The sequence below is a fragment of the Manacus candei genome, unplaced genomic scaffold, assembly GCF_025592945.1.
Source record: "Manacus candei isolate 608988 ecotype Guabito, Panama unplaced genomic scaffold, ASM2559294v1 h1tg000067l, whole genome shotgun sequence".
Lineage (NCBI taxonomy): Eukaryota > Metazoa > Chordata > Aves > Passeriformes > Pipridae > Manacus > Manacus candei.
In genome coordinates this window covers 1,254,235-1,268,035 of record NW_026138115.1, presented here as the reverse complement: position 1 = coordinate 1,268,035, position 13,801 = coordinate 1,254,235, and the positions used below count along the sequence as shown (strand labels likewise).

General features: G+C 34.3%; 1 protein-coding gene across 4 annotated transcripts in view; it reads left to right on the top strand.

The window, feature by feature from the left end:
* The window catches only part of PAPOLA (poly(A) polymerase alpha), a 45,394-nt gene that overhangs the window by 17,189 nt on the left and 14,404 nt on the right, over positions 1 to 13,801 (top strand). For all 4 annotated transcript variants that reach the window (XM_051806442.1, XM_051806441.1, XM_051806439.1 and 1 more), the window contains exons 7-15: positions 99 to 210; positions 1,467 to 1,556; positions 1,651 to 1,789; positions 3,253 to 3,325; positions 4,789 to 4,909; positions 5,841 to 5,925; positions 10,411 to 10,464; positions 11,232 to 11,351; positions 12,753 to 12,862. In XM_051806442.1, coding sequence (XP_051662402.1) covers positions 99 to 210; positions 1,467 to 1,556; positions 1,651 to 1,789; positions 3,253 to 3,325; positions 4,789 to 4,909; positions 5,841 to 5,925; positions 10,411 to 10,464; positions 11,232 to 11,351; positions 12,753 to 12,862 — 904 coding nt within the window. The remainder of the gene's footprint in view (positions 1 to 98; positions 211 to 1,466; positions 1,557 to 1,650; positions 1,790 to 3,252; positions 3,326 to 4,788; positions 4,910 to 5,840; positions 5,926 to 10,410; positions 10,465 to 11,231; positions 11,352 to 12,752; positions 12,863 to 13,801) is intronic.

The window sequence follows — 13,801 nt, the reverse complement described above, 5'->3', positions numbered from 1 at the left end:
TGTTTTTATTAGTAAACTTGATGAAAATGACTTATAGAAGTAATTCTACAGAACGAAGAACAGTTTTCTAATGTCTTATCTCTTTTGGTTTTTTTAAGATTGATATTTTGTTTGCAAGATTAGCACTGCAAACTATTCCTGAAGACTTAGACCTACGAGACGACAGCCTACTTAAAAATTTAGACATTAGATGCATACGAAGTCTTAATGGTATGTATGTATGGTTTTGTGTATCAACTTCTTGTTTATTATTAAAATAAGTATTCTAAGTTCTTTGATACAGTAGTTATGGACTTGACTGAAAATACAGCAGCTTCATATCTAGAAATAAAATTGTAGACAGTTTTATGTATCTTTTTGGAGAGAAGGGTTGTTTCTTGTTGGCCAGACTGTTTATAATTTTTTAATTTTATTTGGTTATTAAATGGTTCTAGAAGTTAATGGGAGTTGCAAGACTTCTGTACGGAGCACTACCTATTTCTGTAAATAACAATGTGTTTAGTTTTTAATTTGTATGTGTTTTATTGTGCATAAACATACATAAAATGTCTTCAGATTGGACATATCAAAATCCTTATCAGTTTGAATTCAGGTCTTTAGTAGCTTACTAATTTGTGTAACCTTAACTTCTGTACAGTACCATAGCTTAAAAAATGATAATTTACATACAGGATAGTAGCGGCTTCAGCTTGGATGCAGCTTGGTAGGAAAGAGGAGCATGTGAGATATCACTGATTTCTGTTATGAGCTAAAAACTTGATGATTTGAGATTATCACAGCTGCTTATACTGTTTTGTGAAATTCATATCTGTGCAGTCTCTAGAATTCATACTTGCCCCTTACTTGCTTTGAAAGGAACCCTTAGTCTTAAATAACACTATTTTCTTACAAACAGTTCTCTGCAACTACTTAGTGACAATGAAAAACTATTCCTGATTAGAAAAAAAAAAGTCAAGCAGTTAATATTGCTGTCTGTAATGTGATTCTGAAGTCTGAAAATATCCCATAGTAGCGATACAACTCGTATGTTTAAAAGCTATTCTTTTTAGCCGGTTCTTATAAATTCAAAGCTTTGACCTATGACTAGCAGGTTTTCTGTAGGTTCATGAAGACTCATACCTTTTTTAATTTGCCTGTGCATTCTATGATAAACTGCATGTATTCACATAGCAGCAGAACTTGTTTGTTTCTTCAACAGCTTGTACAGTTCATTAGTAACGGAAAATCAGGTAGCAGTCCAAAACTAGTTACGCACACATGAATTGTCTACCTGAGTGCTGCTGGAAAAATGAAGAAAAAGTCAAATGAAAATATGTTAAGTTTTCTAATTCAAAACAGAAGTGATCAGAATATGAGATGAGTTTCCAGCATGCTGATCTAAAAAGTTTGATAGCTTTGGAGGTGAAGGAGGATAAGCAAGCAAAAACTTTGGAGGCAGCAATCATAATGGATTCTTTCTTTTGCAGGTTGCCGGGTAACCGATGAAATTCTGCATCTAGTACCAAACATTGACAACTTCAGGTTAACACTGAGAGCTATCAAACTGTGGGCAAAACGTAAGCAGTTTTATTCCAAAATTTGTGAAGTTTTCATTACCTCTAATTGGTTACTGATATCTCTCTTTTTATCTCTTTCCTTCTCAATCCACAGGCCACAACATCTATTCCAATATACTAGGTTTCCTTGGCGGTGTTTCCTGGGCTATGCTAGTAGCAAGAACTTGCCAGCTTTATCCAAATGCAATAGCATCAACTCTTGTACATAAATTTTTCTTGGTATTTTCTAAATGGTATGTTTTTTTTTTGTTTTGTTTTAATTTAGATTAAACTAAAATAAAATCGTTTGTAGACACTAAATTTTAGTCCTGTTTTTATGGTACTATTTTTAGCTGTTACCAGGTTAAGACCATAGTTAGAAGCATTGTTCTTGCCACCAGAAAGGTGTTCACTTAAGATTTTCAATAAGTCATCCAACATATCTTGTTCTTAAAGTATCCAAACTGAAACCACCCAGTTCCTAATTAAAATTTTCTCATGTATTTTTTATAACTCAACTTTAATCTTCAGATAAAATACTTAATATAGTTCAAAATAATAGCAGACACCTCAAAATTTAAAATCTCTTAACATTTGGGTGCTGGGTTAATTGATAAAGGATGTATGCCAGTATCTGGTTTAGGCACATAGCTTAATGCAGTTTAGCAGGAGCAGTGGCAAAAGTGTAGTGTTTAATCTTGTTAGTGTGGAGTGGCGGGTGTTTCAGGATTACATACAGTTGCATACTCTTGAGCCAGTTACCTCAGACAGATCGTTTGAATAACTCTGATGGGAACATTCTAAATAAATTTAGAATGAATGGGACAAAAGTGAACTTCGCAGATTACAAATGAATACTGTTTTCCTTGAAAGACCATGTCTGGATACCTATATTCTTCATGAGACACTGTGTTGTGTCCCAAGGTGTTATACCAAGGTGTTGCTTTACTTCAAGTATAGTGTTTTTTCTTCTTAATGTGAAGATATTTGTACACTTGCACAGTCTCGAATTCATAGGCTTTATAGCCTCCATGAGGTACGTAGTGCTAAGTAATATTTTTCCCACATTAAATAGTAGATGGTAATGGGTCTTTTTAATGTTTCTTGTACTTCTGTCCATTTTATACATGCATAACGTAGGAGCATTAATGTACAAATTCCGAGAGATTAACTGACTTGTACTCTTTATAGGAAGATAGCTTTATTCAGGGGGGTAAGACAACTTGAAGAACAGAATGGTTATTTTTAGTGTTTCGTTCAACATGGTTTCTTTTTGTCTTAGTTATAATTTTGTTTTAATACATATGGTTTGTAATGATGCTATGATGCTGTAAACGTGCTGGCTGTTTTTTCTGTAGTTTGCCCATGAAACAGCTAGCTTGAAGGTGGACCCAATGTCAGTCTTCACAGAGGAATTTCTCTTTGATTGCTATATTTTAGGAAGAATTTAGAGGAGTTTAACTTAGTTACCTAAACCAGTAGTTATAAAAGACAGAAAATTCATTGTTCTGCTGCCCTGGAGAAGCTAATAGCTGCTGTATTGTAGTTCAGCAATACAGCTTATTTAAACAACCGCTGTTAGACCAGCCTGGTCTTGAGGAAATGGTGGTTTATATTGAGAGCAGAGTTAAGAAGGATCGCATTCAAAAGTATTGTTTGTTGAACATACATGGTTGTATCCAATAGTCTTATTCAGTGCTACAATCTTTTTGAACAGGGAATGGCCAAATCCAGTGCTATTGAAACAGCCAGAAGAATGCAATCTTAATTTGCCTGTATGGGACCCAAGGGTTAGTGTGTTATTTTTTCCCCTCTAAGTCACACTGTACAATAAATTTGGTTGCTTAAAGAATCCTAGGTGAACTTCATTTTGGGTTTATTAAACTTAATGTTGTGGTGTTATATCTTCTTCGAAAGTAACCTCTAGTTCTCCTGAATATGGAACAAAGTTTACCCTAATTTTCTGAACTGAACGCTTGAAGCACACTTGCTGAACAATGTACTATTTGCTCCCAACTCTTGCAATAGGTGATCTTAATAAAAATTAAGCATAATTAGATATATGCCTTAAATCAATGCATTTTTGAAAAATTGCTAATCTTAAAATGGTTTGCTTATGACTTTAAACTTGTTACTTTTGCAAGTATCTTGAATTCACTTTAGTGCAACAGTCACACCTGGATAGGTTTGGTTCCATGTAGTTGTAGCAATGTCTCTTTTCATCTTGGACCAAAGAAGATCATAACTTGAAGTCTTTTAGTTGCTTTGTATATTATTTATAATATTTGATCTCCATCTTTGTAGCACTTACACTAAAGACCTTGGACATTAATGTCCTTCAGGCAGTCACTAAAACAGCTCGCAGCAGATGCACGGCTCACATTCTGAGGTTTCAGGAGGGCATAGCATGAGTGTGTTCAATGCTGTTTTGCCAATCATAGAATAGTTGGTGTTCAACTAATCTTTTTTTTGGTGACTAGTGTAAGCATCAGAGGTTGAGTTGTATGCCCCTTTGTACTTCAAATCTGTTCTTTGCTGGTTGACAAAAGTTCACATTTAAATTCATGAGACAGTTGAAAACTTGTTCTTGAGTCTGTTATTCCTGAGATAGGGGGTTTGAGGTCAGTGTGTGACGGGAACTGTCTGTGCTGTAGTAGCTAATGAAAGTGGGCTAAATTAATGGTGGCTTTATCTACCTTCTACAAGTTTGCTAACCTAATTATATTTTTAATGTATTTTTTGTGTGTATGTTGTGTCCCTTTTTTTGTTACCCTCTGTGCCATTTAATAAAAGATACGTTAATGCAAGTGATGCTTCTGTCAGGTTGCCTAGAGCCTCTTTTCTTAAACTGGCTCTTAATTTTCAGTAATGTTGCAGAAATAAAGTATAAAACATCTTTTGCAAGGTCTGAAGACAGTCATTCTGCAGAAGGTGCTCATATGCTGATGAGGTATCCTTGGTTTTGTATGATCACAAGCTAATTTCTATTGAAGAGGGAAACTGTTCTGTTCAGGACTCAGAAATGCCTGCAACTTGATGTGCTGACAGGTTACTGCCCTCCCACATCACTGTTGGTTCAAAATAATGTCCTTTGTGAAAGCCATTATCCTGTTTTCTAAACTTTCTCTGAACTCTTGCTTTGCAAACTAAGGTCTCTTAGAACTTTAGACTTGGTTGTAGTGAAAGGAGAAATCCAAATTTGTTAACTGACATGTGTGCTTGAAGAAAACTGATTGGCTGTTGTTATATGTAGGTAAACCCCAGTGATAGGTACCATCTTATGCCTATAATTACACCAGCATACCCACAGCAGAACTCCACGTACAATGTGTCCGTTTCCACACGGATGGTCATGGTTGAGGAATTTAAACAAGGTAAGTATTATCTTATGCTCTCTATATGTTTTCAGACAGATTTAAAAGAGGTTCATTGTGGGTATGCTTTGTGAGGGGGGAGGTGGGTGGATGTTAAATAATTTATTGACATGAGACTATTTCGAGGGAGGTAGAGCTCGGCCTGTTAGGCTTAACAATGCTTAAAGTTACAAATTTAGTAGACACTTGTGCAGATCTGTCCTTCACACTTAGAAACTGAGGTAATTAAATAGAATGCCTTGTGCTCTGAAAATTAGAACTAATCGTACAATAACTTTATTTTACTGCTTTAGATTGGGTTGTGCCACATGGATGATAAGCGTAGTAGTTCCAGTTGATTCCTGTTTTTAGGCCTAATATGAGAAATTATACTTGCTCGAAGATGAGTCCTCTGGGTTTATCCTAGTGATGTACTTGAATAATTATAGCAGATAAGAGAAGATGTTATCAAAGCAAGAAGTAGATTTGATGCAGGGAGCAACTACCAGTAGTTCTCTCAGCCAGAGCAGTACCTTACTGTCTCACTGTTTCTTTGCCTTGTACAATGCCTTGCACAAGGGGTGATTCAAATAATGTAAAGAAAACTAAATCTTTGTTCTTTAAACTAAGCAGTTACTGTGGCATATACAAAAGGTTAAATTGAGCTATGTTACACTGCAGAGCAAAAACATGTGAAATTATCAGTTTGAATTAAAATACATTTCTATACAGACCTTACTGAGGTTTTTTTAATCACATGTTTTGTATAACTAATGACCACTTAAAGTATGACTGGACTGTAAACCTTGTTGATAAATTGCTGTGAATTTGAAGGGAGGAAATAATTTGTAGTAACCTTTGCTAAGTTAATAAACTGTCTTTGCTCTGGGTACTAAACTGTATTTTTTAAAATAAAGTTTAAATTTTTATTTTTTTTTTTTTTATAATTTAGGTCTTGCTATCACAGATGAAATTTTGCTGAGTAAGGCAGAGTGGTCCAAACTTTTTGAAGCTCCAAACTTCTTTCAGAAGTACAAGTATGTATTTTATGGCATGGCAGAATATTTTAAGTTTATCAGTTGAAATACCTAATAATGCTCTGTAGCACAGGATCTTTAATATATACATATATTAGATGTCCAAAATGTCTTTTGTTAGGATTTTTCTATAAAGTGGGAGAATGAATGTGCTACTGTCCTTTCTCTCAGAAAGTGAATAATTTCCTCAGGTACTTTTTTGAGTCTTAAGCATGTATTTCAGGAACCTGTTAGTCCCTGACCAGATATTTAGAATATCAGCAGTTAACTATACAGTTGGTATGCTACCAGTAAAGTTGAAGATGTATCAGCTGGTTTGACTAACAGAAATGTTCTTAAGTGCTGTCAGTAAGCATTCTAAAAATGGGTCTTACCTCCCAGGAAAAAAGATGTTAAAAGAACTTATTCTGAAGGTCAATATTTAAGATGAATAAGTACGTGAAACTGTGTTTTCTTCTGTCAATATAGTCAACAGTTCACTCTGATAATAAAAGATATTTTTGCAATTGTGTTGACTAACTACGAGATGTACTAGTTATTACTAGGGGTTTTTTTCATTAAAGCTTAAGGCTTTTGGATCTTTATTAATTCTTTTCACACCCAGCTTTTCTGATTTTGTAATGTCTCTAAGGGAAATACTGAAGTTCACACTTCACATTTTTAGGGTTTCTAGTAATATGCTTGTGGGGCAGAAGCTTGTTAAATGTATACAGAGTTGCTGAAAGTTGTATTTTTACAATAAATATGGATTATTAAAATCTGGACTACATCTTCTTTGCCCTCAGTTGAAATTGGAGACCCATTTTTCTTGAATCAAGATCAAATATATTTTACACTTGTTTGTGTTGGGTGGTTGGTTGGTTTTGTACTAATCTAAAAAATACAGTTCCCCCATTAAAAGAGACTGATGACCTTCATAATGTGTCTGTGTTTTGTTTCTATACCTTTTGCATGATAAAAACTTTAAAACGTTTGGATGGCTTTTATGTTGATCTTTGGAGTTTAAATTTGAAAACACATAAAAGAGCACTGTTGAGTTATATTATTTTTTTTTTAAGTAAAAATAGGCTGCAGACAAATCAGTTTCTGCTCAAGAGTTTGCTAATAAGTTCCCTAGCACCTTTTCTTTGTTTCTTTCACATCTAGGAAAAGATAGGAAGCATTTAATGTCATTTGAAATAATCTCTATTTTAACATAGTTTTTTTGTGTACCACCTTAGCCACTGGTAAAAACCAGTTCTAGCAATAAAATCTTCTCTTGCTTAACATTACGTATCCAGGTTTTCTGTTTTGTGCAAAATTTCTTTGATCTAATTTTATTTATTTTAACTGTGGAATGATATTATGGAGCTTACTTTAATCCAAATTGCTGAATATTTTCTATTTTCTGTTAGTAGATTAATTTTAAAGCTTTAGTTAGTAACCTTTACAAAATAGATCTTTATATGCAGTCATCTTTATGCAGCAAATGTGGCTCTCTTGGTCAAATCTCCATCTGAAAGCTAGATGTTTTGAATTTTTTTTTCCCCTCTTCACACTCTTCTCCTGTTTAAATTGTAGATGCCTTGGCATGTTCTGCTGAAATTCATAGCAGTGTATAGTGCTCTGCCAGATAAGAGAACATCTTACCCTTGCTCCAAGACAAACATTTCTTTTAATCTCTGAAAGCATAGCTTCAATAATCTCTATCATTCTCAATGGCAATTAGTTGCTAAATATCTATTATTCATAAACACTTTTGACTTGCTGTCTGTGTATAAAATAAACTTCGATGATCTGTGACTAAGGAAAAAGATGGGCTACTGCATACTTGTATGGTAGGAACAGATTAGAAATTAGGAAAATTAGGAAATCTACTCTTAGTTATTTCTTCTAATTTTTTAAATGTCAACAATTACTTGGAGTTAGGGAGTTCCAACATGTATTATAGGCTCTTCGTGTAGGTTTAAATTTTTCAGATGTAGGGAAAAACAACAAAGAACATGTACATGCTAGATACAGTGTTTTACACTTTATGGAAGTGACAAGAATAATTTCAAATGGACATAACATGAGTATCAAGTGTTATGTGAGAATGAAGTGGTTATAGCTTAAGACCAAGAGGGCAGTGTAATTTTGAGAGAAATAGCACTCATTTAATGAGCTGTTGCGTGTTCTTTCCCTGTAATAAAGAGATACACTGCTAAATAAGTAAAATATAACTATACCTTTAAAAAGGGTGGTTTGAACACTTGGCTTTATAGGACTTAAAAGTACTGTATGAAGTATAATTCCTGGACAGATAATAAAGAAAAATTGAAATGAACACGTTCAGGTGTTCTCAGTTGTTTGCTTTTTTTTTTTTTTTTCCCCCAGGTAGTAGTATGACTTATAATTTGGGGTTTTTTTTAGAAATACTTGTGTTAATAGTGTATTACAATTCCATACTATCTACATTAGATTATTTTTATGAAAACAGTACTGACAGTGAGAAACACCATCAATTTCTAAAAAAAACAACCAAACAAAAAAAACCCCCAAGACCCCAAACAAACAAAAAACCCCAAACACATATACTTCAAAATAATACCCGACATCTGAAAGTCATCACTGAGAGGTAGAAACTTAACCTAAGACCTTCTTTATAATTAAGTAATAAGTACTTCTGAATTAGGCATATGCTTGGTGATAACAATACAAATGAGGAACTTATAACAAGTCTTTTCATTGCAAAATTTAGCAGTGATACCTTGGACTCTTCAAACTAAATATATCATAATTTTTAACAGCTCGTGCTATTTTGTTTTTACTAAAAATGGCAGTAGGAAATATCCATTGAATAATTCCCTCTCAGCACTAACAGGTGGGGAGGAATGGGGAAAAATTGCATCTTTTATTTTTTTCAGCTCGCACTATTTGAGCAAGAATAGTTAATCATTACTTATTTTTTCATAAATAAGGCTTAGGGTTTTTTTTCTAGGTGCCTACTAACTAGTTGAGACTTATAGACATAGCCAAATTAGTCTTTTTTTAAATAGTTCTCCAGAATGTTTCAAAGAACTGCTTTTAATAAGTAACTGGAAAATTGGTTTCTTCAAATACTTGCAGATTTGAGATTTATCTGTTCCTGCTTGTACACAGTTAAAAACAATAAAAAGCTTAAACGTCTTTCCTATCGAATTAAAGATTCTGCAAGTGTTGTATGTATGGTGTAGGAATCTTATGGAGGATCGAGTACTCCTTAGAAAAAATCAGTATTAGAAACTAGTAACTTCTCATACAGAATTTGAGTAAAGGACCCTTACTCATTTTATTATGAAGCAGTTAATACTGACAAAATGCAAAAAAATGTATAGGGCATTTTATCTTCATATCTCTCAGAACAGGGAAGAAGTTTCTCCAGGTGTCTCTTTTCCATTTCTTGTTTCACTGACATTCTGTGACTGAAGCAGAGAACTGTAGTTTTTAGCAGGGTTTTGTCTCTTGCCACCTAAAGATAAGTACAGAAACATGTAGCTGTTGATTTGGATTTGCTGTTGTGATTTGAAGGCATGTAATAGCATCAGGACTCTACACCATAGTTTTTGACCACCATTGACCTTGCTTTCCTTTCTATGAGAGGTGTATGTAGTAGGGTCTAGTCCCTCATGTTACTACTGTTCTTTAAATCCTGCGCTGAAGGTACCTAAACGTGCCATATCAGTATAGAGTGCTGCATTGGATGACTTAGAATGTTAAAGACTTCCCAGCTAAGCTTCTGAAAAACCTGTCTGTAGGCATGTAAGGTTCCCTCATCTCCCTCTTTACAAACTCAGGTTTAAAGTGATGGTCTCCCATTCCACTGTCCTTGGGCTTCTTTGTTTAAAATACCATTCTTGCTTTATATACTATTTCTTTTAAATCTACTCACAGTGGGTATACACTGATTATCCTGGAATATAGTTGAGAGCTTAAGAATTATCATCAGAGGAAACGTTCCTTATGAAGTTTCAGATAAGTGTCTTCAGACAATTCTCAAATGTAGATATAATTTTTTTTAAACCACATTTCATGGTGTTATTTTTGACTTTAAACAAATGCATATGTGCTAACCAATCTTCTAACTCTTCAGAAATAATGTTGCAACTAAGACAACTGACATGTATAGGTCGTTGTGAACAACTGTTTTTTCTTGACTCATAGTCAGTTAAATCTCCTATCTCATTAGGTATTGAAATATCTGTAGTGTTTTACAGCCAGTGCTACGTTCCTAACCTTGTATTAAGGTTGCTGGTAATACCGTGTAGTTCCAAATGGCCCTAAACTCTGAAATATTTTGAAAAGTCTGTTAGTCACACACTTAGGACATAGTCCTGTTCTCCACTTAACAATGCTTAATTTAATGCAGGGTATGTACATAAGATAATAATCTATATTTTTCAATGTATAATTTACTGCAATTTAATATTAAGGTTTGAATGTCTAGTCTTAGATATATAGAATAGCATATTGTCTTTATCTTCAAAGGCATTATATTGTACTTCTAGCAAGTGCACCGACAGAAAAACAGCGACTAGAATGGTGAGTATAATCCTTGCTACTTAAAAAACCAAACCAAACCAAAAAAACACCCAACAAACCATAAAAACACCACTTCTTCCTTCCCACTGACCTTCGATACAAGGGAATATCTTTTGCATGGAGTGTCTTCGTAGTGAAACAAAGTGGAGCTTCAATGTTTCAGAATTAAATGGATGGAGTGTAGAGTTCTGAAAAAACTGTAGGAACGAAAAACTGGGAAGTGAAGGCTGTTGCTTGAATTTTTGCCTAACATCACTGTCACGTTTATTTTATGAATGCCTAGTGCGCTTTTTTAAAAAGCAGTGTGCGGAGATGTTTTCAATCACTTGAAATGCTGTTTCTCAAAACTAAAATTCCCCTTGCCCATGTTTCTGTTCTCTTTTATTAGTGAAATTTTAAGATTGGCAAGTATTGGGAATTTCTTCAGCTCTAAAGTTCATCTAAAGCCAAAAGAATATTGGATAAATATGTAGTAATTTCTTGCTGACTGCCCTTTACTTGATGCATAATGTCTTGCTTTTTAATTCCATTTGTAAAACCAGGCCATAGAGAGAGCTCCAGGGCATTCTTAAGCTTCACTTGCGTCAGTTTTTGTAACACCTTCACTGGGTTTATTGATCTGAATTAATCTGACATATGCGCTAGTTCATTAGTAGTCTCAAATATAAGTATAATGAGAATGTTGGGGATTTTATCCTGAGACATGATATTGGATACCCTATTATTCCCTATTAATGAAATCTTGCTAATGAATGACATTTATACAGGGTAGGCTTGGTGGAATCAAAAATCCGTATTCTAGTTGGAAACCTGGAGAAGAATGAATTCATTACACTGGCTCATGTGAATCCACAGTCATTCCCAGCACCCAAGGAGAATCCTGACAAGTAAGCAAAGCCATTTTTTCATGTAATAGGGAGGAGCTAATTTCAATACAAATTCATTAAAAAGTTGTTTTTATAGAATTTTAAAAGTATTAATTTTTAATGACAGCATCTAAAGGCAAACAGTCTTAAGCTCTTCTCAAGTACCATTTGTGGAATTAGCTACTCTATTCTGTTAAAGAATGTTTCTAAACCAGAAAATAAGGAAAAATATATTTTTGCTAATAACTGTATTAATTACATAATTTCTTGCCAATAATCTATATGAGTTACTTCTATTTATCTGATGCTGTTTTAATTACAAGGCAGCACTGAGAACTGGGTAGAACATAGGCACTGTAGAACCAAACTCTTAAGTAACTAAGTGTATTTAATGTCATAAAATTTAGCAGTTGAGATGCACATCATTGAAATCATAATGACTGATAAAAGAATTTGTCAGGTTGTGGAAACAGTGGAGAGAATATTCAGATTGTTCAGGATTTTAAATGTTTTTTTGACTCCTTCCCCACTCTGCCACCCTCTCCTCCCCCACTCAAAACAGCGATTGCAGATGTGTGGGGGCTAAAAACTCTTCAAGAATTTATTTTATTTCTAGTGTAATTTCTGGCGTAATTAATTCATAAGGAATCATATTTTTGTGTGAAGCATAAGAATGGGGAAGAAATTTGTCTTCATTGGGATATGAGAAAGCCTTCTTTGCCTTGCACACCGCCTTTTCCACACATCAGGTGCTTCAAGTGACAGGATGGTGCTGTGTTTTTTTTTTATTATTTTAGAAGTTAGATACATAAATCACATGCAAGTTCCAAGTGAAATTGAACAAAAGCAGGCAGTGCCTCCTTAGCACCATTTTACAGCTACAACTGCCTGCACAATCCCAGGCTCTGATAGCTCCTATTTCAGAGGACTTGATACGAGCAACACTTTGAGGAAAGGTCATCTTCCCAGTGTACACCAAGTATGTTCATTCACCTTCCCATGTGAAGGGGAACGTGTGGGCAGTTACAGCTAAGAAATTTAAGCATTGAAGACACATTTAGGTGGCAAAATGGAAGTTGCTTAGTTGGGGAATAGATTCTAATTCCTTGAAGATCTCTTAATAGTTGCAATGATTGGTTGTAGCTACACAAGAGAATCTATGCAGGAGCACAATTGAATGAAGTAATCTGCTGGTGATCTTAGTTCATTTGCTGGGGATAAATGTCACTGTTTCATGACTTTTTTTATATCATGAATGAAAAGGACATGTTGTTAAATCAGTTTTGGTTTTTGTCTTTTTATGGCTAACTTCCCATTGCTAGTAGAGCTAAAATGTACAACTCTTGTCTCTTGCAGCAGATAAGTTATTAAATTGCTTAATTCTGCCAGTATTACATGACTGTTTTATATAAAATTTTCCAGGGAAGAATACCGTACAATGTGGGTGATTGGGTTGGTGTTTAAGAAAACTGAAAATTCTGAAAACTTAAGTGTTGATCTTACCTACGACATTCAGTCTTTTACAGACACGGGTGAGTTTTGCTTTCTAGATGTTCTGGTATTGATAAACTTGTTGAAGTTACTGTCTTTGTTCAAAATGTAGTCTTTATTCATAATGTTCATAATAGTAATAGAATTGTATCTGGACAGAGAGTAGAAGGATTCAGCTAAGGAGTTAGAGGTATTATTTAAGAAACACATTTTCAATGAGTTTTAATTCTTCTAGACACTTCAGACTAACAGTTTTCTGTTTGTTTTCATTAAAAGTGACAAATTTTGCACGAATCTTCAGATCTTACTAAAAGTGGTACGTTATTTTGTAATCTTTATTGAACAGGCAAATTAGCATATGCAAACTAGCAAGCCTAACCTCAAAAATTTTGAGTATAGTTTTAAATATTTTTGTTATTTGGTGAAGCCTAATTTATCAGTGGATTAACAAAACATCTTTTATTCCATGGCCTTTTATGCTAGATAATTGATTCAATAACTTTTACTTTCATGCCCAACACTCAGTGCAGAAAAGCTTTTTGACTTTTTCTGGTATTTACTTTTTGATTCACAAAAGTAAGTTGGAACACACATAAGAGGTTTGTAAGGAAAGAATTGGTAACAGCTGGAGACTGTGACTCTCTGGGGTGTAAGGAACAATAGCTTTGACAGGTTTATCTAATAAATTTGCAGTGTTTTTTTTAAACAAATGACAGTTGAGGCTCAAGTATTCTGTGTTTATCGAGTTAAAGGAATAGGTTCAAGTGCTACCTAATGCAACCCTGGTCTCTGGATTTCCAAGACTCAGTAAGTCTGAGGAAGCAAGGGAATTGGACACCTAGATCTCCCTCCACCTCACACACATGAATGTAATAAGTATATAGGTATATTTATAAATCATGCCAAGGTTTAAAAGTTTTTTACTGTCGTATATAGCTGCAGTGGGATGTCTCTTTCTCAGTCAAAGGGAACTTTATTTT